The sequence below is a fragment of the Rhipicephalus microplus genome, chromosome 2 (assembly GCF_043290135.1).
Source record: "Rhipicephalus microplus isolate Deutch F79 chromosome 2, USDA_Rmic, whole genome shotgun sequence".
In the NCBI taxonomy this organism is placed as follows: domain Eukaryota; kingdom Metazoa; phylum Arthropoda; class Arachnida; order Ixodida; family Ixodidae; genus Rhipicephalus; species Rhipicephalus microplus.
This window is the reverse complement of record NC_134701.1, coordinates 50184977-50210982: the sequence shown is the minus strand read 5'-3', so window position 1 is coordinate 50210982 and position 26006 is coordinate 50184977. Positions and strand designations below refer to the sequence as shown.

Sequence of the window (26006 nt, the reverse complement as noted above, 5' to 3'; positions counted from 1 at the left end):
AGCAACACGAGGTTTCCGCGATTATACGTCACGTGTCGATGTTGACGGTCAAAACGTGTCTTCGAGCGATCTTGCGAAGCGAGGGTGCGCAGGTAAGCAAGACGTCGGGCTTCTTCTGCTCGGCAGACGATCTCGGATATACCTGAATCATGGTGGTCCAAAAACGGGAAGACGGTATCTAGGGTATGACGAGGTGGCCGAGCATACAGAAGAAAGAACAGACTGTAGCTGGTAGTCTCATGCTGTGCGGTGTTAAATGCGTAAGTGATGAAAAGTAGTACGCCATTCCATTTCTTGTGATCTGCTGCGACATACATAGAAAGCATGTTCGTGAGAGTCCTGTTAGTTCGTTCTGTCAGGCAATTTGTTTGGGGATGATATGGCATAGAGTGCCGAAAGCTTGAAGCGCATAGGCGAAGCATCTCTTCCACCACGTCTACAGTGAATTGTCACCCACGATCACTGATAACAATTTTAGGAGGTCCATGTCGTAGAACCACAAAATGCAGCATGAATAAACACACGTCAGCTGCAGTTGCCGATGGTATAGCAGCTGTCTCGTAGTACCGTGTTAAGTGGTCGGTACATACGACTATCCAGCGATTACCACTAGAAGACCTTGGAAAGGGACCTAGAAGGTCAATCCCAACTTGCTCGAATGGAGTTCTAGGGGGTGGGATAGGATGTAGTCGCCCTGGAGGAGCACTGGTAGGGTGCTTGCGGCGTTGGCACTCGTTGCAACTAGAGACGTACTGTTCCATCGTCTGGCGCATTTTCGGCCAGTAAAATCTTTCTTGAAGCCGGCAAAGATTGTTCGCTGTGCCTAGATGGCCGGACGTTGGGTCATCATGCATGGCCTGCAAGACGGAAACGCGGAGGCTCTTCGGAACCACTAGAAGATATCGTAAGCCGGTCGTAGCATAGTTCTTTTTGTACACAAGCCCATCGCGCATGCAGAAGCGAGTCGCCGATGGTCTTGATTTCGTAGGAAGGAGCTCCTGTATGGTGCGGTCCCTTTGCTGCTCAATCTTAAAGGCATTGGTATCAGGAAATGGCAGGTCCAATGGCGCGATGTAGGTGTCCAAGTTGCCCGCGTCGCAGTCTGTCGATGGGAGTGGTAGTCGCGAAAGACAATCTGCATCAGCGTGACGACTACCACTTTTATAGGAAACTGTAAAGTCATATTCCTGCAGACGGAGTGCCCAACGCGCCAGTCGACTAGATGAGTCACGCAGATTGACCAACCAGCAGAGCGAATGATGATCTGTCATGATGGTAAAGGGGCACCCATACAGGTAGGACCGGAAGCGCTGCACTGCGAAGACTACTGGGAGGCATTCTTGCTTTGTGACGGTGTAGTTACGCTCGGACGTGCTTAGCGAGCGACTTGCATACGCAACGACATGTTCTTTGGTATCCAAGCATTGAACCAGCACGGCCCCAACAACGACACCACTAGCGTCCGTGTGAAGTTCTGTGGGAGCCAGAGGATCGAAGTGTCGAAGAATCGGATGGGATGTCAAAAGGAACTTCAACTCAGAAAAAGCGGACGCACATTCCGGAGTCCAGTCAAATGGCGCGCCTTTCTGAAGCAGGCACGTGAGTGGATTCGCAATATTGGCAAATCCAGGGATGAATCGACGTAAGTATGAGCAGAGGCCCAAAAAGCTGCGTAGTTCTTTCGCTGAGCGAGGTTGCTTGAACGCCTCCACTGCAGCCGTTTTTGTGGGATCTGGCCCTACGCCTTCTTTGTTCACTAAGTGTCCATGAACGAGTGTTTGGCATTCTCCGAAACAACATTTCTTTGAGTTGAGCACTAAGCGTGCTTTGCTTAGGCAGTTCAGCACGAGGTCGAGGCGCGTGTTGTGCTCACGGAAAGTGCGCCCAAAAATCACAATATTGTCCAGATAACACATGCATACTTCGCACTTCAAACCATGCAGAATGTTGTCCATGAAGCGCTCAAAAGTTGCAGGCGCATTGCATAGTCCGAATGGCATCACATTGAATTCAAAAACTCCATCTGGTGTAACAAATGCCGTTTTCTCTTTGTCTTCCTCGTGCATTGAAATTTGCCAATACCCTGACCTCAAATCAACAGACGAAAAGTAGGAGGCTGATGAAAGACAGTCTATAGCATCATCAATAGGTGGCAGTGGGTACACGTCCTTTTTTGTGATGGCGTTGAGACGGCGGTAGTCAACGCAAAATCGCCATTTTCCATCTTTCTTCATGACCAATATTACGGGAGCGGCCCACGGACTGCATGATTCTTGAATCACATTCTTCTTTAGCATCTCGCCAACCTGTTCATTTATCACTGCGCGTTCCGAAGGCGATACCCGGTATGGCTTTTGTCGGAGAGGTCTATGGTATGCCGTATCTATGCGATGCTTTACACGAGAAACAGGGATTGACAGTGGAGCCTGTAGCTGTGTGAAATCGAAAAGACCAGCATGCTTGCGCAGAATACTCGCCAGGTCATTACGATCGTTGGTGCTAAGAGACTTGTCAATCATTGCCATTATGGAGGTGTCCCTGGCGTGCAAATGATGGGAATCGGGCTTTTCCGGAGAATCACTGCTCTCTGCAAGGATGGCAAGGGAGAACAACACCTTATGTTGACGGATCTTAGCAAGTTGTAGACCCTCTGGCAGTACCGAAGGTTCATTGGAGCCGTTGATCACCCACAAACCAGTACGCCCTTGCACAACCGACAGCGTACAATAGGGCATTGGAACATTCTTCTTTATGCAGCTGAGGTGACATCAAATGTCGTCTCAGTTGCAGGGAAACTGACAACAGGAACACACTTGGCAGGCAAGGGTGGTACAATTGTGTCCATGGACACGCAAAGGGTACTTTCCATAAATGCTACTGGAACATTTCAATCTACTGTGATCTCTCCTGTGCGGCAATCAACAGTGGCACCACAAAGATTCAGGAAATAGAGTCCTAGAATTACATCATGCGTTGAATGGAAGAGAACAGCAAAATCGGCAATAAAATTCTGGCCACCCAAACTAACAGTGATTGTGAAAACACCAGCAGGTTATAAGACATCTCCGCTCACTCCACGAAATGTATCAACACGGTCCCAACGGAACATAACCTTTCGTCCAAGAAGGGATTTGAATGCTAGACTCATCATTGATATGGTTGCACCTGTGTCCACTAAGCCCATTGTTCAGACACCATCAATTGCACGTGAACCTTATTTTTAAACATGCAAATTGAAGGAGGCATTTCTGTGAAAATCGATGACTGTCCAGCGACCTTATCTACAACGGTCGCGCCGACTAGTTTTCCGGAGGCGGCGAAGGGTAGCAGCGCCTAGGAGACGGCGACCGATTGGGACGAGCGGCTGGCGGGGGTGTCAGACTGCGGTCAGAGGCCGGAGAACGGTTTCGCAGTGGCCTTATCTCGTGAGATGTGCTTCCAGGGAATGTTGGTGCTCGTGCGGACAGGTGGGATCTTGGTGAGCGGTCGTACCTCGGCGGCTGCCGGTAGTTGCAGTACCTGGCAATGTGCCCTTCGACGCCACAGTTGTAGCAGAAGGATAGGGGTCGTTCGCCGAACCACTGCTGAGATCGCTCCGCTGTGAAAGGTCGCCTACCCGAACGGAGTGGAGCAGCTTGCTAAACGGGAACTGCCCGCCTCTGTGGAGCAGGGCCAGTACGAAGGCGTCGGTCATACCGCTGGTCAGGCATGAATGAGTCTCGGCGTGGCCAAGCAGTTCCAGCTTCGCTAAAGTCCGTCACACAAACTGATGGTGGCAGAGGAGCGAACAGTGCGGGGTAATAAGATGAACAGGTAGGCGGATGATGAATGGTGTTGTCTACCAGTGCGTCTTGTCGCTGTAGCTTTTCGCGCACTATTGCCTTGATAGTAGTGGCAAGGTCGGCAGGCGGGCTTACGTTGATGCTGGCGACCGTTGTTACATTTGCCAGCCTACCAAATTTCGGTTCAATACGACGGGTCTTCAGCTTCTCGAAAGTACGGCAGTGACGTTGGACGGCGGAGACGGAAGTGAGGTCTTCCCTGCCTATCAAGAAATTGTAGACGTCCTCTGCTATACCTTTCAGAAGGTGTCCGACCATATCCTCTTCAGACATATGCGGGTCTATGATCTCGCAGAGCATCAGAACCTCCTCTATGTAGGTGGTACACATTTCCCCAGGTGTCTGGGCTCTTTGAGCCAAAGTGCGCTCCGCGCTTTTCTTTTTCGCATCAGAGTCGCCGAAGCATTTTTTGAGCTTTTTGGCGAAACGATCCCACGTTGTTAATGAATCTTCGTGGTTTTCGTACCACATCAAGGCGGTTTTCGTGAGAAACAGCGCGACAGTCCCCAGTTGTTCGGTGGGATCCCAGCCGTTGTACCGGCTCACCCTTTTGTAGTGTGTCAGCCACGCATCCACATCTTCCCCTGCTCTTCTCGCGAACGGGCGGCGTTCCATATAGCGATACCGAGGTGCAGCCGGCACTGACCTTTGCTTGGTTGAGGAGCCGTGACCTTCGATCTCGGCCATGACTGTTGTTCTTGGTGGCAGACCGGCAAGACGACGGCTCCGGCGAAGTTCAGATCGCTGTGACTCTGTGGTTCGTCGACGTGCTTTACCTTGCACCTCCACCACTCTGTTACGTTTATAAACGGGTTTATTATGCTGTGGCCTACTGGGAGGCTTGAAAGGGTCATGCCCCGGAGGCCTATCTCGCTAGCCGAACGTCCTCTTCTCTAATCTGCTTGTTCCCCGCTACCCAGAGGCTCATACCCAAATCACATATGCAGTAACAGTATGTTAGTATAAAGTACAGAGAATGACAGGTTTGCTCTTGCGTTTGTATGGGGCTGATGGCGTGCTTGCTGACAGTGACAATGTGGGAAAGGCTATAGAAACAGTGACAAACTAGCATGATCTCAAAGTTTTCAGGCTTAGATTGTACTTGCTCTCAGTCAGTATTTGCTTTCATGTGAAAAAGAATGCTCGATGTCCACTGAAGTTAGTGAAGGATACTTGTGGCCTAGCACTTTCAATGCTTTAATTGCATCCAGAATAGTTGAATCAGCACCACTTGAAACTTTAGGAACTTGTTTTAGCACATACAATCCAGGATTCTTTCCAAGGCACATTTAAGCTTTGAGGCAACCCTTTCAGGGACGGGTCTATTGGAAACGGGGCGAACCTTTCATGCAAATCCGAAAAAATCCGAGTACCCTTAAGCTTTGCTTTTAAGTGTTGAACGCGATAGCGATATCCCGCTTCTGGTGCGCACTTCAACCACTTGGTGCATACTTTTTACTGCATGATGTCACTCAAGGGGGTAAATTTTGGATTACTAACAGTGTAAGCGATAAAGTTGAAAGTGGCTTGTCTCAGTGAAGCTTTTGCATATGACTGCATTCTGTGTAATGAGCGCATGAGAGTTCACATATGCGAATATAAAGATAACAAAAAAAATGGCAGCATATCCACGGAGTGAATGATGGATAGTGGGGCGAAGCATTTGTCTGTCCATTCGTTCTTGCTTCCGTCCATCCGTGCGTCCACACGTTCATCTGTGCGTCCGTCCATGCGTACGTGCGTCTGTCCATGCATCTGTCTGTGTGTCCGTTCGTCCACCTATTCAACACTCCAAGTACCACCATCTCGCATCTTTTCATCATATATTCTTCATACTGACCGCCATACAGCAGACATTCCAAGGACTGAACGAGAGGAGGCACACGCACACTTTCTTATGACTTGCGCTTCATGTCTACTTTCCACCTTTAACCACCTTGAGTTCATGGTATATACTATTCACTGTATTCATGGCACTGCGGCCCAACGCTCGCTAAACCTTTCTAAAACCTAAGAGGTTACGCCCAGCGAGTATAACGTAGCAACTCTTTCTTGTCTTCTGTGCGTTGTTGAACAATAAAAAATTCGCAGCGTGTGCGTTAACTAAAAGTTGAATTTTCCTGTCTCTAATTTTCCCTTAGCAGCAATTGGCATGTACATTGAGCACCATCTTTTATTGTTCAACAACGCACTGAAAAAATCTCTCACTGGCACCACCTTGGAGGTCAAAATGTTATACTTGTTACACACTACTACAACGGTTACGAGGGACGAACCGGTGCCGCTATAAGGAGCTTCCTTCCTAAAATGAATCAGCGTACCCGTGGAATGACCGCAATATACATGTTGGTTCCGTAAGCAATGTTGAAAGCTTTATGCCTATGAGTGCTCTGAGTGGACATCAAACTCAATATTGTTGACCTTTCCAATGTCTTCTTCCCTGCTTTCCACATGGACAGTTTCTCGATCAACGAAGTAGCGTTGTGATCCACAGGTCCATTGCCTGACAAGGACACTTTACGGCTTCTTTTTGTTCCACATTGCTTGGCAGACTTTCGACAGCTGCCGTTATGAACAACATAAATGCCAATGAAAATTGCGTGTAGGCAGCAGCGCTAGCCTAGCTTAGTCTCGGCTGATTAGAGTATGTTCTAGCTACAGTGTACTCTGGCATCCCAAATGCAACCTCTGAGCTGCACTATTCTCGAACCTAGCGATGGGATCTTCAAGGGGAAGAGGTTGCACCTCCGTTAGCCTCTCCTCACTTCGATACTCTACACTCTGGCCACACTGACGCAACCACCATGCTGCACTACTCTCGAACCAAGCGACAGAAATCTTTTAAGGAGACCCGCTAGCGCTATAAATGCTAGCCTCACTTTGCCTCGCTGGGGTCTAAGCCCCACTCACGTAAAAGCACGTTTATAGTGCAACATTATCGGAGCATTGGCAAACATCACATGCGTCAGAGCGCATCGGCCAAGTCTAGTTATACATTGGCTGTGGCAGTGCGTCGACTTATGATCTGTTTTGGGCGACGTGACACAGCATATGCGCGCGTCAAAAACGTGTCGTTATTACGGCCACACCAAGTGCTTCTTGTTTTCTCCCATATGAACAGCTCATCTAAAAAAAACATTTACTCGACGAATGCGAAATGGCATTTTCAGGCGCTGAAAAGCCGATATAGGCACGAAGGGCCACTCAGCAGGCCCCGTACCGAATTTTAGTTAGTAGACAGTGGAAGTTGTTGGGTGTCCGATGAGGAACATTTTTCCATAAATTTTTTCGAATTGGTTCATCACGAGCCGAGAAAACAAGTTTGTTTAAAGCGGCGCGAAAGGAAGCGAGCTCGAAACCCTTGCCGCTTCTCCGCATAGCCTTCGCAAGCCAAATCTTTTCCCCACCCTCTCCAGCATCCCACCATGAGATGACGTACGCATGACGTGCCCAAACAAGTCCAACCCCCAAGCACGCAAGCAGCGTTGCTTTGTTGACCAGCGTTATTTTGTGGTCTTCTGCCTGTTTCTGCAGGATGGTTCGGAAACGCTGGCTTAGTCGCGGTAGAGCACAATGAGTGCACAAACGCGTAGGAGCGTTCCACGGTGGTCGTCTGCTCAATGCGTTGACCGCGGGGACACGAACGCATGCGAAACGCTGGCACATAAGACCCACATCTCGTAGCATTTCACAGGAAAAAATGAAAGAAAAAGGCACACAATTTTTCATTGCGTCTCATTATTTATATCAAGTTTTATTAAACTCTTAAAGCAACAAATACATGAACTACGCATGTGTAAAATAATTTTTGCCATGTCAGGTGGTATACTGTTGACAACGTCAGAGCAGACTCGTCTACGTAGAGGACAAACGTCACTGCATTGCCGTGTACGTAGGGCCATTCATAAGCCCACATCATGCCCTCATTCTCTATGCGTGCGCCAAGAGGAGAGGGGGAACAGGTTTGATCTTGAAATTTGACCCATTTCCACGATGCGTAGCTTTGCAAATTTTTTGCAGACGTGATCATTAACACCTCGTCAACGCATTGCGTTTGTCAGCTCAAAATCGTCAAACCTAGTGAGTGTCCCTTTAAAATAGGCACTTATAGGCACATTAAAATGTTTCCCATCCCTTAGTTCTTGTTTGTATGTTGAATAGGCTCGAAACGGACTCCAGGAAAGAATAGGCATTTTGCCTGAAGTTCCGATCTTTAGCGACGAATGCAGATTTCTAGGTTTTACTTTTCCCCAACACTAGGATCCATGCATCTCCACCTCTGCGGACGTAATCGAGATTCCGATACTTGGTCATCATTCCGAGATAGTTTGAATTAGGTAGTCTGAGAATTGTTGGTGCACTAGAAAGGAAAATTTGGGTGGTCAGTATTTTCGAGACTTGATGATGCAGACAGAAGCACATCCTCCATCAGCCGTGGCTGAGCTGCCCTGTGCTTTCTACACATGAGCACAAGCCATGGAATCTCACAAGTGTAATGCAGGGTAACGAATTGACATGTCTAATATTGTGTGGCAAAAGCAGAAACTCTCGCTACAAACCACATCGTATGAATTGTGCAACTAGTGGCTGGTTTACAGGACCACTCACTACGAAGCAGCCCGCTATAATTAACCATCATTAGCACAGCTGCATAATATTCACATAGCAGTTCCACAGGACGTAAAATGGGCAGTGGCAATTCATAAAATTAATAAAAGTTGAGGCAGCCATTTAACACCAAGAAGCGAAACTTGGCTGGCAAATGAGAAGGCGAGTGAACGAGCCCTGTTACGCTATCGTGTTTTGTAGGTGAAGCTCAAGTGTCGCCCAAGTTTTTGGACAAAGGATATTGTGAAGAGGCATACACTCGCTCTTGTGAACTATATATAATTCCCAGTCCATGGGAAGATATACTGTAGATAGAGACTTATTTCACATCCGGCAAGTTTGTGGACCCCCTTAGGAGTCTGTTAGAAGGTCATGCCTCCTAGTGGCTTCTCTGGCTTGCTGGATTGCTCGGAGCCGAGTTAAGCAACTCAGTCCGCCAACGTGTGCAGAGGCTGTCTGCAAGAACATTGACCCATGTGCGACTACAGTATGCAAAGAGTTAAAAGCCATGAACACCAATTAAAACAAAAAAATACTTTTATTGTACATAGAGTCATACCAGGTTGCAACTAAACACCAGGCTGCAGCTCCTGGTTATTGAATCGCCGTCATGGTTAAAAATGATGAAAAATACTGTTGAGAAAATATGTACAAGGGTTTTTTACAAGGCAGGGTCTGTATATTATCAGGTAGATACAGAAAGCTGGCCTATTTGAAATTCTAAAAGCAAAAGCCTGCATAAAGAACTGTTCACACACACATTTCCATGAGACAGTTCATTCGAAAACCAAAGCACTGATCTTTCACAGTATCAGCACAGGTTTAATTAGAAAAGTTGCAATGATAAACAAGAAGGCCTATATTAAAACTCAGATGGCATGGCAAAGACTCGTCAACCGATAGCTTTAGCTGTCCCAAAACAGACATAGAGCAGTTACGATTTCATAGCTGACACTGTTGATATAATTTTACTAGCAAAATAACTCTGGTAATCACTTTTTGCATTTTACAGTGCGAGTTTGCCATGGCAATCAGCCACTTTGCAAACAGTGGCTTCAGTTTTGTAGAAATATTTTTTAACATGCCTATTGCAACAGCTTTTTCATAAAAGGCCTGCTAGATAAGAAACATTATTTCATCGAACGGCTTCAGGACAAAGATCCTTGTTCAGTTGTAAAATATGTTTAAGAATTAACTTGCCATAGCCTTCCAAGTGAAATAAATCACACAAAAAAGCATTTGTGCCTTCATACATATGCACATATGTTTACACTGTGAGACTTCAGCATCACTTTCCATCAGGGGACAATGCATAGATGTGATCATAATTCGTAAACAGGTGGTGGATGCTGGAGCCGAAGTTTCGGTTAGCGGACTTGGTGTTTTTCAAGGTTGCAACAGATTTCCTCAGCAATTGTGTGTGCATGCTTGGCACTCTCTCGTCCATTCCAAACAAAGGAGAGGGCAACTACAAAAGTGGGGGGCTGAAGTATAAAGTTCGACTGCAGTATGTAAAGTCTGAGGTCATCGAAGTTAGGTCTAGTTCCCACCCAAGAGGCGGAAAATATATATTCATACCTTATTGACATGTTTAATACACTCCAGCCAGCAGGTATAAATGTTTCAAAAGGGGGCTGTCGAGTCCATGCAATATGCTGCATACACACAGAAACCATAATTCAGTGACAAGTGCACCCCCCCCCTCCCCCATTTTTTTTTTTCCACAGGTTACCTTCTTCCTTAGCCTCACCCAATTTAACACTGTGGCCTCTCCTTGCCCCCCACTTTTGTAGTTGCCCTCTCCTTTGTTTGAACTGGAGGAGATAGTGCCAAGCATGCACACACAAATGCTGAGGAAATCTGTTGCAACCTTGAAAAAGACCAACTCCATTACTCGAAACATCAGCTCCGGCATCCACCACTTGTTTACGAATTTCTCAACACAAGCTTCTCTCTTCCTGTTCTTCTTGCCTTTAGTAGGCACAAATGTCGTACACAAACAATACACAAGTTTAAAAGCAATCAAAACTGCACAGGTATATTTTATGTTAAAATGAGACTGGCTTCAGCAATAAAGGTCAATGCTGCAGAATCGTGTAACAAGCACAGAAAATGCTGCATGTACACCCTACAAACCCACAGCTGTTCATGAGGAAGGCGCATTGTCAGTGAGAGTGACGTCCAGTTGGACGACTTTTCTGGCAGTTCCCGGTGGCAGCGACCCCGGCGCCTCGCAGAGGACGCTGCTCGTCAGCTGCTTCTCATTCTGCTGCGCCAGGAATTGCTGCAAACACAAAACAGACAAAAGTTTACGAACCACACTGACTTGGCCACACTGAAGCCATTCCATGTTTATATATACGAATATAGGCGCAGTTCTCATTTATGTGGAGACAAAATGAAGCATATGTTATCAAACTGTCACCGCAGGATGGAATTTCAGCCTGTACAGCTATGTGCTAATAAAAATACAGCTCTTATGTATTAGATGCGAAGCAGCTCTTTGGCAAGCCAGAGTAACGCTGTCCCTCCGCACAACATGCCGCGCGCTGCAGGTGTTAGCGCGGTGCCAAGTAGGTCACACTGCTGCTTCGAGTTGACGTCACACTCTCCTTCGCCTGCCGCGTGTTCGCTACAGCTCCTGCAGCTGTCGCCTTGTCCGTTCACGCCGTTTCATGTGGTCGCTGCCCAGCCGCAACACCAACTGCACCCAGGCCCGGGGCAAATGAGCGAAGCTCTTTCACCCTCCGCTTGGGCGCGGCGGAAAAATGCTGGCATGTGCGTTGCAGCTGGGCGGCTAGTGCATGGAACGGCCCTTCGCCCGCAACACCGCAGTGATCGCCGCTCGCTACACCACCAACTCGGCGGTTCCTGCGCAATAAACCTGACGTGTGTCTGACATACGTGTTGAAACATGCCTGTACATATCGCCTACAAGACCTACACCAGCCACCGCTTCAAACGAATCTTCCAGCGTTCACCGAAGCACCCGCGTTAGCCCCGTTCAACCCGTGACGCCACCTGTGCGCAACGGATCCCATAAGGGTTCCCTTCGGGGAAATGGTCTAAGTGTTGCTGCCAAGAAGAGGCTCGTAGGTTTTCATTTTTGCAAAGCACAGTTATAAAGCCACAGTGTGCAAACAAAATGCTGTCCTATGTGCCACTTAGCCTTAGAATTAAGATGTGCAGCTAGCTCCTGCTATTTTTCTATGTATACAGATATAATTTTAATGCAATAGGTATGTTCCTTATCATGTATGCCAAATTATAGGCTTGACAGATGTGCAAAATGCTTACAAACGAGTGTTTATTCACTACCTTGAATCGCTCACTATTTGCCACTATTTCGGACCACACTGTACGATGTCAGCCTCGATAGCAGTAAACATTGGAGGTGGTGGTTTGGGGATGCGGGGTACTAACCAGTGCAGTGTCAAGAAGACAACACTGGCTGTTTGGCCAATGCATCGATAATGTAAAATATCTTTAAAGCCGGCATATTTGAAATTACTTTGCCTCCAAGAAACACCAGGCCTGCACAGAAAGCGCAACACAGTCACAGCAAAGGCTGTGACTATGCTGCACGAATGCGATAGAAAGCTGCATGAATAAGACTGAACTAACAACAGTGTGAAAACAGACTTAAATTGGAAGAACTATGCCCAGACTACGATGCCTACTGGGGCAATGGCTCTAGATTCCTTCTGGTGTTAGAGAAGACTCGAATCGAAAACCCTCTTTGAATATATGGCAATAATGGTTTCGTTTATTGTCATGTGCTAATTTTAAATATGCAATTGTATTTAAATCTATATTTAGTACAAAGAAAAGAGCCCAAAAATTCACATTTTTAAAGAGGAGCAAGCTTCTTTCCTAAACGTAGGGACCACACTCCTCGTATGGTTATGTCGCATGGCTCTTTGTATGAAGAATGAAGCACACAATTTAGAGATGGGCAAATATTCGTGTCTCTTGAATTACTCGAACAAATACTAGAGTGTTCAAATTTGCTTTGACACAAATTAAAATTACTTAAATATTGAAGTATTTGACATGATCTAATACTTTTTTTGATAGTATGCAACTCCTGGGAAAACTGTTTCAGATGAATGCAAGGACGTAGGGCTGCTATATCGTGAAACCACTTGAAGGGACTGTCTGCCGCTCTGATGAAAGTTTATTTTGGTGGAAATAAGATTCTTCGTCGCATTGGCAGCAACGAGCATGCTTTTGTCCAATAAGAAAAGAACTTTTAATTTGGCTCTGAAAGCTGTGAAAGTATGATTGCTATTGTCACCTGACGGCAATGTGGTTAAGCTATTAACAGGACCAGAAACCCCAGCAAATAGGCTTATTTTGCGTGAGAATGAGGCTTGTGCAAATATTCGAATGCTTTGAATATTTGAACGATAGGTGTAAGCACTGTTGTGCCACAGACATGTTCCTCGTTCGGGAGCACGTCTCACAAGATCGAGCCCTGTTTCGACGAACTGTCTCCCCCCCCCCCCTCCTCCCAGCGCCGCCTTCTGTGCAGGAGAACCGTGCAGTTCCGGGGATAACGTCGCTTCGTCCGCCGAACCACTTTGCAGTTCCGGGTATGGCTACGTCTCCCCCTCCGAGCCCGAGAACTGGTCTGAGAGAATGGACCAAAGACGCTATTTAAGGCCGAGCCGGCCCCATGTTAGGAGATTTTGCCCCAGCCGACGTTGTCGTGCTGGCCGGCTCTGTACAAACGACAACGTGCTACAGTAAACGCTCCTTTTGTTGCTGTTTTCCAAACGGATTGCCTCCCTGTTTCACCTTCGGGCTAAGGCTTCATCGAAGTCCGCTCGACGGCTCGCCGCTCTTCGCCACCGCTACCATCGCGACAGAGCACATTCATAACAGCACATAACTACCTGCAAAAGTGGTTTCACTGCAGCGCAGAACTGCTAAGCCGCGAAAGTACCTGTCCAGGAGACATTCGTTCTGCCGCGAAGCCCCCTTCGAATTTAAAGGGGCCCTGCAACACCTTTTCAGCATAGTCAGAAAACGCTGCGAATCTGTAGCCGAGGCTATCAAGAACATGCGATCCAAATATTATAGCACAGTAGCGGCCTGCAATTCGCAATAAATTCTCAAAGTCAGCTAAAAATTGCCCTCTTCTCTCGGCAAATGACGCCACTCGCTCAAAAACAGCTTGTCACAGCCATTGTATCAGCCTTGGGCTGATTTAAGTATGGCACACCCGGTCCTTATTGGGGCCGCCATGGGAGGCCTCCACTTGTCCACGCGTACGTGCGCAGTTGGACTGAGAAGCCGCATATTCGAAGAAAAAAAGAGAAAAGGTGCTACAGGTCATAGTACGCATGAGGTATTTTCTTTCCCCGTGCCATCCCTCCCTACTTAGCTCGCAGCGCTTTCGTCGGGTTGAGAAGAGAGAATGCAACTGCAGTGTGCAACAAGTCTTTCCAATTATACTTGTATTGGACTGATTCTAAAAATTTTTGCCACGGTGAATTCGTGAGCCAATAAGCTTCTTCAGCGAATTTATTCCGTGGCTAATAGGGTCTCTTCGAATGAACATAATACTCTCAAATGAACTCATTATTAAGCTTAAAAACTTGTTATGACAACTTATATGCTCTTAGCATAATATATTTTAAATTGTTACATATTTTACAGGTAATCAATCGCATCTTACTAAAAGTCAAAACTTGCTACTATTTGTAGTTGTTCCAACTTTCTTTGAACGAAAAGAAAAAAAAAATGCATTTGCATAGAGGCTCTATTTCAACTTCAAAAAATATTGTGCAGGTTAGGCAAGGATAAATATACCCATTTTTATTGATGTCATATATACTATTTGAATTTGATACGAAATTATTCGACCAAGAGCACATGTGCTTTGAACCTAAAATTCACTATTAATACAAGCCTAATGAAAACAAATATGTACAGCTGAAAATTGCATATTCTGCACTTTTCGTACCCTTGCGTAGCATCAAAAAGCCCCCCCCTTTTTTTTCACGCGCAGTGAGAAGTGCTGCGGAAAAATGCAAGCATGGTGGCCAGCACTACTATGTCTACAACTACTAAACACAACTGAAAAACAACAAATGCCTGCTTTATGAAGCATGTTTACATTAATTAAAGTCGCATGTTTGGCATGAGTGGAATTACAAGGGTTAGTGCCACAATGCTGGTGTAGCAGTGTTGCTGGAGCACACCAAGTTTTCCCGCTTGACCGCGGTGCTAAACAAAGCTTGAAAGAACACTGTAATAGTACTTTATTTTAGGCAGTTTATGAGCTCTATGCTACCATTATGGGAATTTTTTTTTATTGTTAAGCAAAACCTAATTCAGCCTGTAAAAACTGTAGCGGTGGAAGTGGGTTTTAGTCTTTTGGAACAGCTCAGGAAGCAGGAATAATGCTGCTTTGGGAGCAACACAAGTTAGTTTTAGAACATAATGCAGGGTTCAGACATCATTGTTGATTCAATTTTTTTTTCTTCTGAGAAGCAGCTGCACTGGTTTTTAATATAGTTGACTCCTATTAAACAAAACTCTTTTAAATGAAATTGCCGCATAAATGGAAGAACTGCCCCTAATATGTTTGATTTCGTATTTGAATATTATACCCCTGTTTATCTCCCAATAAACGAAACTTCTCTTAAGGGAAACACATTTTACTGATCCCTTCAGGTTTCGTTTAAAAGGAGTCTACTGCAATTATCAATGCTGATGAAGCAACCACACTCACCAAAAATGTATGTGTGTGTGTGTTTATATAGTCGAACCCAGTTGTAATGATACCGGTTTCAAGAATATGCTGCTTTTAACAATGACAAGCTACTCCACAACCCACTTTTGTATGTTTTCTATGGTGAAATAACATGTTAAGAGCAATGCTTGCATGCCGTGTTATGGTCACAACAATTCTAGCTGTTGGGTTTCTGTGCTGAAAAATAACTTAAAAAAAAGTGACAGCTTTGCCATAGGGAACAAGCAATGAACGCGATAGCAATGAACGCGATAGCAGCAACTTGGAAGGTCACCCGCAGAATTGGTTGGTTGGTTTGTGGGGTTTTACGTCCCAAAACCACCATATGATTATGAGAGATGCCGTAGTGGAGGGCTCCGGAAATTTAGACCACCTGGGGTTCTTTAACGTGCACCCAAATCTGAGTACACGGGCCTACAACATTTCCGCCTCCATCGGAAATGCAGCCGCCACAGCCGGGATTCGATCCCGCGACCTGTGGGTCAGCAGCCGAGTACCTTAACTACTAGACCACCTTGGCGGGGCACCCGCAGAATTGAAAGGAGATCAAATTGTGCCCCGCGTTTCTCACGCACAAATGACACACAGAACCTACTCACAGGTACAGATGCACGCAAATAAGAGTCTCAGTTGTTACTTCGCTGTGTATAAAAAGTGCGCACTTTTCACAAACAACGACTGCAATGATTGCAGTGACCTTTGTGCGCCCGGTAACTACAACATAATCATTCCAGGTCAGCCATACGTAGGATCCTCCCCTCCTCCCTACCACGAGAGGGGCATTCGACGGAGTGCCGCACCCCTCCTCTAAGCGGGGCAAAGTACTTGCGAGAAATAAGAGCGCAAGCCGGCGCGTGATGTGGCGACGCGCGCTCGTTGCGCCATCTTGCTGGTAATGCTGAAAACACAGTAATTCCCTCGGAGATGCCCGTGGGCAGCGGTAAGTGATAGATATAAATAGCTCCTCTGTGCTTCTCGGTGACTCAGTGGTTAACGGCTCGCACTCACGATTGAGAGGGCCTAAGTTCCATTTCGCACGCCGGAGCCTTTTTCTGCTTTTTTTTCTTTCTTGGAATTTCATATATAGATATGTATAGTACGGTGAGTGACGCCGACATCGACGCCGCAGCAAGATCCAGCCGATAGTGTCCATATAAATGCTAAAGCAATAAAGAGATTTTAAAAAATGCGAGAAGTTCAAGCTGCTCAGCTCGTGCCTACAACTCCAACGTCCCTTGTTGCCCCTTTGAATTTAAAAAAAGTTTCACTGCACAATGTTTCAGCATCACCAGAAAACAGACTGTCAAAATACGCTACGAGATGGGAGCAGTGGGGGCTGGACACGCAATTTGAGTGATAAGTTTAGTCTTGCAAGAGTTTCAGCATCCAAAACTTCAGCCGTTGACATAGATTGGCTCTATAGACGAGAGCATGCCTATCTCGCACCCAGACACCTTCGGCAGTATACCCTCGCTTCAAGAGACACCATAATTTGTTTGCAACTGCCGCGGTGCGCCTCGCTAGCATGGCACGCAGTGGCTGTGGGAGTTTAAAATGTAATAAAGCACCTGTTCACGCTCCACCTGCTTATAAAATGTCATCTGGACACCACTGCGCTGTCATCTGATGCGACAACAACCAGCGCAAGAGAAAGAGATTGCTAAACACTGCTTGTGAAGTTCACAGCGCATTGCGGGAAATGTGCCGGTGCGCTGTTTTGCGATAGCACATATTTTTGTCCTCAACAAAAAACGCTGAGCTATCAGCATATAATCGCAATCAGCAGGAACATCTACGGGCCCAGTGAAGTGTACGAGTAAGTATACCTATTGCGTTTATTCAAGCGTGACTTCAGCTGTTCCACTTTACAGCAGGAATTTGCCTGCAGTATGCATACCTGCCACGTTCAAGGATTCTGAATCCGGGAGATTTCCGCAACGGGGGGGGGGGGGGGGGGGGGCATTAAAAAAAATTAAGAACAAACAAACAAAAACATTACGAAGAACAAAATGGGGTGGGAGAAGGTCTCAATTGCAAGCGCCAACACCAGCGTTGCAGTCTTATAGTGGATAGAAGTGGCCAAACACACGAGGGTAGAGTTTTTCACAAACGTGAGAGTCTCAAACGATCAACACAACTAGCAGAATCTATTTCAGTCAAAAGAACTCGCGTGGGTCTTCCTAGGACATACGTGAACGGACGGGACGGCGCAGCTGGCTGCCGCAAAAGCGCAGGTCGAAGCTTTGCTCACTACTAGATTCTTTTGACAGGAACGCCAAAACGCGTCTGGCCCCCTTTTTTATTGCGATAGCAATTATACCGACAATCCAGGCTGTTTTTTTGCCGCCGCCACCGCCGCAGTCTTTCACCATATATTTATATGAGCATAAGAAAAGAGTTGCCCGTGCTCAGCGCCAAGCTTGTCGCGATGTGTCGACGCGTGCTTATCTCTCACGCGTACTTTGCCCCATGGATGGATGCCTGTGCGCGTGCGCTTATCCTTTGGTGGGGAATCGTGTGTTTTCGGCTTTCACTGAAACGAAAGCGTTAGTTGCCGAGCCCACAAAGGTTACTTCAGTCTCTGCACAGGCTCCTTTTGCGAAAACGGCGTGCTTTTCATACACAGCAAGGTATAATGACTGGGACACTTGTTAGTTTGTGCTTATCTGTACCTGTGATTACGTATCGTGCATCAATTTTGTTTAAACAGCGCGTTACGTTTCGAGCAGTAAATGCTGTTAAGGTCGCTCTCGTCCTGCGAGTATCGTTTTCATGCATCATTTGTGTGTGAGCAGCGTGCTGCACCTTTCGATCTGATTGTCGTTCTCATAGTTACATCCCAAGTTGTTGCTGGCGCATTTATTTATTCGCCCTTGCGGCGAAACTGTAACCTTTATTTTTTACGTATTGACTGCCTTTAACCTACCACTGCGTGCCCTCAGAGCCGTAAATCGCTATCGCAAAAGCCGCGACCGTGGTTTTGTGCGCGGTGGTTGCGGCAAACGGTACTTCATTTTACAATCCCCATGCGCTTGGCTGCGCACGCGCCTTAAAACTAAGTTATTTTATGCCATCTACGATAGCATCTGCCACAGGTTTGTCCGTAAGGTTTTCGGAAAGCAGCACTGCTTTGACTGGTTAGGCGCACACTTTCGGGGTTCTCTCAGTTACGTCGTCGCCATACATGGTCGTGTCAAGACTGGCCGCGGTTTCGTCCTCAGCGGTTGTGGCAACGACAATCACACGCGCTGTAGTGGGCCGGTCGCACGCGTACTTCTGAAGCTTCGAGTACGTTGCTCTCAGCCTTCGTTCGACGGATTCCGCACTAAAGTTCGTATCACACGCCGCGATTAGGAAATGTGTTAGGAAGGCTCGCCCAATGAACATAGTGAAATTTGGCTGGGGAATTTAGGAATTCGTATCTGCCGCGGTTTCGCATCACTGAGATTATACTGTACGTTTACATGAACGCCTCTTACACTAATTTATAATAAAATGGGATAGGTTCGAAAATCCTGGAGCAAATATAGTTGCTTTTTTGTCAATGCAGCCAGATCAGACCCACAGAAATTTCGATTTCCAGGAAATTTTCATCACAACTGTACCACCGGAAAAAAACAGTCAAAATCCGGGAGTCTCGGCAGGTACGGAGAGGCGCTGCGGTCGCCGAGGTGAATGGACGCTCTTCACGTAGGCTTTGTTCTCATACAATGATTTCGCAGCGAATACAGCCAGGCACCGCTCGAATTTATATATCATCTGATTCTTCTCGTCCCCGAGAATCCGAAGAGACCATATTCTAATGTGGGTGATCATTTTTACGAGATTTTACGATCGAAAACCAGCCCCCACCAAGCAGCGTCTACTATTCCCACGACCGGCGCTCTGTGTCGACTGGGGCGGCCTTACGATAGCCAGGCCTCGGCGTTCGCCCCATAAAGGCCGTAATCATCAATACTGGAGGTATCGCAGCAGAATGAAGACGCCACCCAACTGGAAGACGTCACCCAACGGGAGGATGACACAGGCAACAGGTGGACAGAAGTTCGAAACAGAAAATGTGCGAAGAAAGGTAGCGAGGAACACCATGGTAGCCCTAGCCCTACCCGAACGCCTAGAACGCGCGGTGCAAATCTGATATCCCGGATAACCAGAGCCAGCAAAATGCCAACACTGCCGACAGGCGACTACAAGATAGTTATAAGGCCAAGAGGAGGACTGCAGCTATCCAAGCTCAGCTTAACGGAGCTAGACAAAGGTGTGTGTATGAAACAGCTGAGATCCCTCATGAAAGAAGAGAGACGGACACGATTTGTCCGAATAATTTTCAGGACATCTTGGTCGTTAGCACCCCAAACCAAGACCATGCAGACAAGTACCAAGGCATCAAGCACATCAAAGCCAACGACAAGTTGTATGAGCTGGGAGCATACGAGACGGCCCTGGAACCCACTGCCAAAGGTGTAATCAAAGGAGTTCCTTTGACCGAAACCCCACGGGACATCACCGCAGCTATTATTACAGCCCGAAATCCCACGGCGATCGGAGCCAAACGTCTTGGCAACACCACGACAGTGATAGTCCTTTTTGACGGCAGCAGAGTCCCGAAGCACGTGATGTACAGAGGAGTGCTCATGCGCTGTTCACTATACCGAAAACAAGTTGACTTTTGCAAACAATGCAACAGACTTGGGCACAGGAGTGACATGCGTTGAAGGCCAAACGACAATCTATGTGCGGGTTGTGGAACGCCTGATCCGAGCGAGGACCACCACTGTCAGCCACGATGTCAGCTGTGCGGCAAGGATCATCCCACGGCTGACAAACTCTGCAAGGCCAAGTTCAAGACGCCCTACATCGTAAAACAACGCCAGTGGTTCCGACAACTTCAAGAGACAATCGAGGAGAACTACCCCCCTACCACCAAGCCAACCGAACGCGGAAAGTCCGAATTCCGGACGAGGGCAACGCCTGGGTCCAGATAAAGGTCCTGGTCCTGCGGAACGCCCCACGGCCACATCTCCCAGTCTCCGGGACCAAGAAGGCGCACTACATCCCGTTCCAGATCCTGGCCTAAGCCAAAGGGTGGCGATGGCCATCAAGGGAACCCGGCATTCACGGTGAGCTGGTCAGACGTGGCTAAAGGGACGCGCCGAGCCTTCGGGGGAGATTGCGCATAATGTCAGTGATATAGCGGAGCTGAAAAAAGAAAACGCTGAGCTTAGAGAATTGATATCACAGCTTACTCGGGAAATTCAAAGTCTTAAAAACTGCACAAATAGAACATCTAGTCAAATGCGTTCTGCGGCCCAGGAGCGCCTCGAAGAAATGCCAGATAACCGAATGGACGAGGACAGTACCCCGCCACCTCCTAAAAGAAAAGCTCAGGTGTCTAATGACAAAACTACGGCGCAAACCTCGAACATTAATCAAACATTGTCAGAAATACAGAAAAGAACACGCAGAGGCAACCCACAACCTCTCGCTTGCAATATCCATGATCATGAATAGACTAGATAAACTCGAAGCTAACGAAACCAATCTCAACCCTAGGACACCTCCGGTACTTCCAGCTTCCGGTACCTTCCGATGAGCACTGAAGGCAATTCACACTTATCTCAGGACACCACATCAGCGGCTATATCAACTAATTTCATGAGGCCTGCCTCCTTTCACCCTCCTCCCTCTTCGATAGCCAACTCAAAAATAGAAAAAGGGACTTAATTATGTGGCAGTGGAATTGCAGGAGCTATGAGGGGAATAGAGCAGTCCTGCAACAACACCTTAGAGACAGAACCAAACAGGATGTTCTAATTTTGCACGAAACCCATGGTTTAGCTAAGCTACCGGGATATCACGCGATCGGCCCCCCAACAGGGGTTATTAGAACACTAACCACTCTAGTAAGGAAGGGACTCGTAGCAATCTGCCCCGACACCCGCATCACAGAAACTGAGCATATACTCGTACAACTCGCCCCTACAAGAAAAAAATCTCCGAGCATGTTTATTCTGAATTTGTACAGCAATCCCACACGCATACGACAACGCTTCCTTCTTTTTAAGAAGGCCGTAGATATAGCGGGACCCAATCCACTCGTCAGAGATGGAGACTAACGCTCCACACAGTGCTTGGGGATACGGATACACAACAGCCAAAGGAAAAACGCTATGGCAGGATATCCAAGAAACAGGCTTAACTTTCATTACTGACCCCGACTCCCCTACGCGTATGGGAACTGAGCTTGCAAGAGACACCACTCCAGACTTAACGTTAGTTCGTAACGCGGAGACCGCTAAATGGAAAAACACATTCGATGATCTGGGGAGTGATCATCGAATATTAGAAATCAGGATAGAAACCATGGCTGCCGCAGAAATTCAGAGACAGATTAGATGGACTGACTAGGATAAGTTTCGGAAAGTCAGAAACGCGAAAAAACAAGACCCTATCAGCAATATTGAAGATTGCATCAAAGATGTCAATAACGACGTCAGCGAGGCAACGCGAAGTATCACTTCAAGTCCACCCCTTAAGCAGATTGATAGCCGTCTCGCACACATGTGGGAGGCCAAGCAATCACTGCAGAATAGATGGCGGGAACAGAGGCACAACAGGCCCTTGCGCAAGCCCATAGCCAAGCTAAACAAAGATTGAAGAACATTGTAAGCAGCTAAGCAAACAGCAATGGGACCAAGTTTGTAATAGTCTCGATGGCCAAATGAATGCTGGTAAGACATGGCGCATGTTCAGACACCTGCTAGACCCAGATAACACCAAATCAGCACACAAGCAAACCTTGCGTAAACTGGTGCACCAGTATAACGGCAGTGAGGAGGACTTTATCGCTGAGGCTAGCAACACGTACATTCCCGCCATGCCTGTCATAGAGCACGGACCATATTCCCGAGGCCCGAACGAGCTCTTAGATGAGGAGTTTACTGTGGCTGAAATCAGGGCTGCGCTACAGAAACTAAACACCAAATCTGCACTGGGACCAGACGGGATCACTAACAGAACACTACAGAACCTTGACGACCAAGCCATAGAGAACATCATCATAGAGAACATCATCATATTCACGAGTGCTGGACTGAGGGCACTATTCCAAAGCAGTGGAAAAAAGCTAAAGTAATCCTCATCCCTAAGCCCGGGAAACCACCCGATCTATCGAATTTACGCCTAATGTCACTAACGTCTTGTGCTGGGAAGCTGATGGAACACGCTTTTTTAGACAGAATCAACACTTATCTTGAGGACAACGAAATCTACCCAGATTCCATGTTGAGGTTCCGCACAGGGCTCTCCACGCAAGACGCTATGCTGCAAATTAAGCAGCAGATTCTAGACAACAAAACAAGAGCTACCCGGGCGATCTTAGGATTAGACCTTAAAGCCTTCGACAAAGCATCGCATACGGCAATATTACATCAGATCTGCTTGCCAATTAAGATTAGGATCGAGAGCATATAACTATGTCAAGGACTTCCTAACAGACAGAACGGCATTCATCAAAATGGGAGAACCGAGATCTGAGGAAAGGCTTATGGGCAGTGCTGGTACCCTGCAGGGATCGGTCATATCGTCAATGCTGTTTAATCTCATAATGATAGAACTCCCGGCGCGGCTGAACTCAATATACGGAATACATCATTCTATATATGCAGATGATATCACCATCTGGGCGTGTGAAGGTAGTGACGGAGAGATAGAGCAGAGACTGCAGGAGGCCGTCACCACTATTGAGGAGTATCTTGAAGGTACTGGCCTCGAGTGCTCGCCGGATATATCCTAACTCCTCCTCTATCGCCCCACGCTTAAAGGCAGGCCACCCAAGGGATACAACCGGGACCGTGCTTACGAAGAGATCCAAATGCACACCGAAAACGGCAGGAATATTCCTATAGTGCAACAAATCAGAGTCCTTGGACTCATCGAGTCTAAGGGTACAAACGGTGAAACCGTCAAGAGGTTAGTAACCAAAGTCACCAACGCAATACGGCTAATCAAGGGTCACAAACAAACACCAGGGCATGAAAGAGGCTAACGTCATCAGGCTTATTTATTCATTCGCCATAAGTCATATTATATACGTAACGGCATATCTAAACTGGTATACAGCCGAAAAACTCAATATCAACACGCTCATACGAAAGGCGTACAAACAAGCTGTAGGCCTTCCAAATAGCAACAGCAACGAAAAACTGTTTCAACTGGGCTTACATAACAATTTAGAGGAGCTGATAGAAGCGCAACAGATTGCCCAGTTGGAGAGACTAGCCAGCATGCGCACAGGACGGTGTATCCTTGACAAGTTGGGGATAAATTACCACAGGCAACAAGGAAGTAAAGTGTCGGTTCTAAAGATGATCAAGGAAAAGATCCAGGTCCCCAATCTGCCCAAAAACATGCACCCCGAACTTAATCAGGGCAGAAGAGAAAGCCGCGCTAGAACTCTACTTAAGGCCTACGGCAGAGACAAGGAGGCGTTGTTCGTAGACGCAGCGGAGTACCCTAGTCACAAATCCTACGTTGCGGCAGTAATAAGCACCGGCCGCAAATGCGTAAACGCGTGCTCCGTACGCTCGGATAATTCAGAAATCGCGGAAGAGGTGGCCATTGCACAGGCCATAATTTCCCCAAAGTGTAGGTATGTCATCAGCGACTCGCAGTCTGCAATCCGTAACTACGCACGAGGAAGAATATCTCCCGAGGCAGCCAACATACTCTTCCGAAAGGCAAATCTCATATCATCCGAGGAATTTGAAGATAGGTATATGATATGGTTCTCAGCCCACACTCCGTGTGCGTCCCTCATTCCCAACCTCAACGAGGAGGCTCACCGCATAGCGCGAGGTCTCACTTACCTCGCGATGGGGGAGCTTCACATGAGGTACTGGGAGGAGATGAGTGGTGGGAGAGGGACAGAATGTTTAGGTTCTGCGACATTATCCAATTCTACCAAAAGTAGAGGCACAGATTTCCACCACCTAGCTCCACATTAGACAGATCTCGGGAGGTTGACTGGAATCGACTTCAAACTAGAACATTTTCCAAACCGAAGTACCTAAATCGCATCTACCCCGAACTATACCTTGATGACGCGTGTAAGCTATGTAGCATGAGGCGCGCCACCCTAGAGCATATATGTTAGGGAATGCACACAGATACAGGACGCCAATGCAGTCTCGCCAGAACAGCTTGGGGCGCGGTGGAGAGCCGCGCTGATCAGCTCAGATCGGACAGATCAAATATGGGCCATCCAACGAGCACGGGAGGCGGCTGAGAGACAGGGTCTCTCCACCGCCCCTGGCGCGGCTTAGGCCCACGCCTCAATCCGCTGGTTAAATAGTTTGCTCACTCACTCGGCAGGTACGAGTATGCCTGTAGTATGCGGCCCAAAACTATTGCCATACTCTTTCGCAGGCCGCATGTCAATAATAGGATATACATATTACAACTCGCGCGTGGATACACGTGCCGCACGTGTTTAGTACAACTGTAACGGCCTACTATCGCGATGAAAAGAGATGTGAACGACACGGGAAGCATGGCCTTCAGCTTGGTCGAACTGAGTCATGCCTTGACTGTCACCGTAAAGTTTTAAAATCTTGTTCTGGCAGGCACTTTTGTACCGCATGCCCGGCAGGACTGGCAGTTGATACACATGCGGGGCATGAGCGTAAATTGAAGCCGGATTCTAGCGCTACGGTGACGCCGGCTTACAGCACGAATTCTGCCTTGTCACAGCTAAGGCACGCGCAGTTAACGCTGTTTGTGTTTTTTCCAGTCAGATAATATGTACCTGAAGAAGTAGCTTCCGCAGTCTGCAATGCACGTGCTGCAGACATGCCAAACTGCCGAGAAAGGTCTCCTCGACGTTTCACACGAAATCAGCATCAAATTTCCACACAGGAACAGCGCGAAACGTGATTACAGCCGGACTCGGGTTGTGAAGTTTCGTGTTTGATTTGCAGAGCGTCTGCTCGCGTGGCAGTTAAGGGTGTTGCTTCGCTGCGCTTGCAACAGATGGCGTCACGCGCTTTTCAATATGGCAGCAAGCACTGAGCTCGCTGTGTTCTGGCGTATAAGGCTTGTGGTGGCTCCATGAAAAGGTCCGAACTTTCATGCACGTGCGCGCAAGAATTTTAACTAATGTAGTTGAGGCATGAGATGAAACGGGCTGGCCACTTCCGTTGCACAAAAGATGCACACAATAACATCGCCCAATAGGAGAGGCATGCGGGGAGGCTGCGTCGGAGCAGCAACTTGGAACTTTGACCATAAGGGTGCAGTTGCTGATGCGGGCTATCTAGGCAGACCACGGAAAATGGCCAAATTACTTCGCATTGAGCTTAGAGTATGAAAACCACTTCGCTCCATGGAGGCACCGTATTCCGATACACCTCCGGCATTTTGGGGGAGTTACGAGAGATTGGATGCAAAAGAGTTATCGATAGCCTTACTTCGTAGAACGTTCAAATTTATTGCTATGGCAAAACGAGCAAGACTGCTCCTTTCACGCCGTCACCATGCCACAAAGAAGACATCGGTAGATGATGATCGGAGCTCACTTGAGCTCACCGCATCACAGATGACAGCACCTGAAGGCACCACGTGGGAGCAGCTTCTGTGCAATAATGCATTTTTGATCAGGATGGTGCATCACTTCCACCCCTGAAACTGTATGTGGTTTTATTTTTTAATTTTCACTGGCAAAAACATTGCTATTGCACGAGATGACCAGTGTTGTGGGAGTCTTCCTACCTAATATAGGATAAAGAAACATAGAA

At 47.3% G+C, this 26006-nt stretch overlaps 1 protein-coding gene across 4 annotated transcripts in view; it reads right to left on the bottom strand.

Moving 5' to 3' along the window:
- Nucleotides 1-8969: 8969 nt before the first annotated feature.
- Nucleotides 8970-26006, bottom strand: part of LOC119169092 (protein regulator of cytokinesis 1) — a 119405-nt gene continuing 102368 nt past the window's right edge. For 2 of the 4 annotated variants that reach the window (XM_037420180.2, XM_037420181.2), the window contains exon 11: nt 8970-10734. In XM_037420180.2, the coding sequence (XP_037276077.1) occupies nt 10597-10734 (138 nt within the window). In that variant the 3' untranslated portion in view covers nt 8970-10596. Of the gene's footprint in view, nt 10735-25885; nt 25981-26006 lie in introns of those variants that run through there. The other 2 variants (XM_075886450.1, XM_037420182.2) reach the window with 2 other exon arrangements.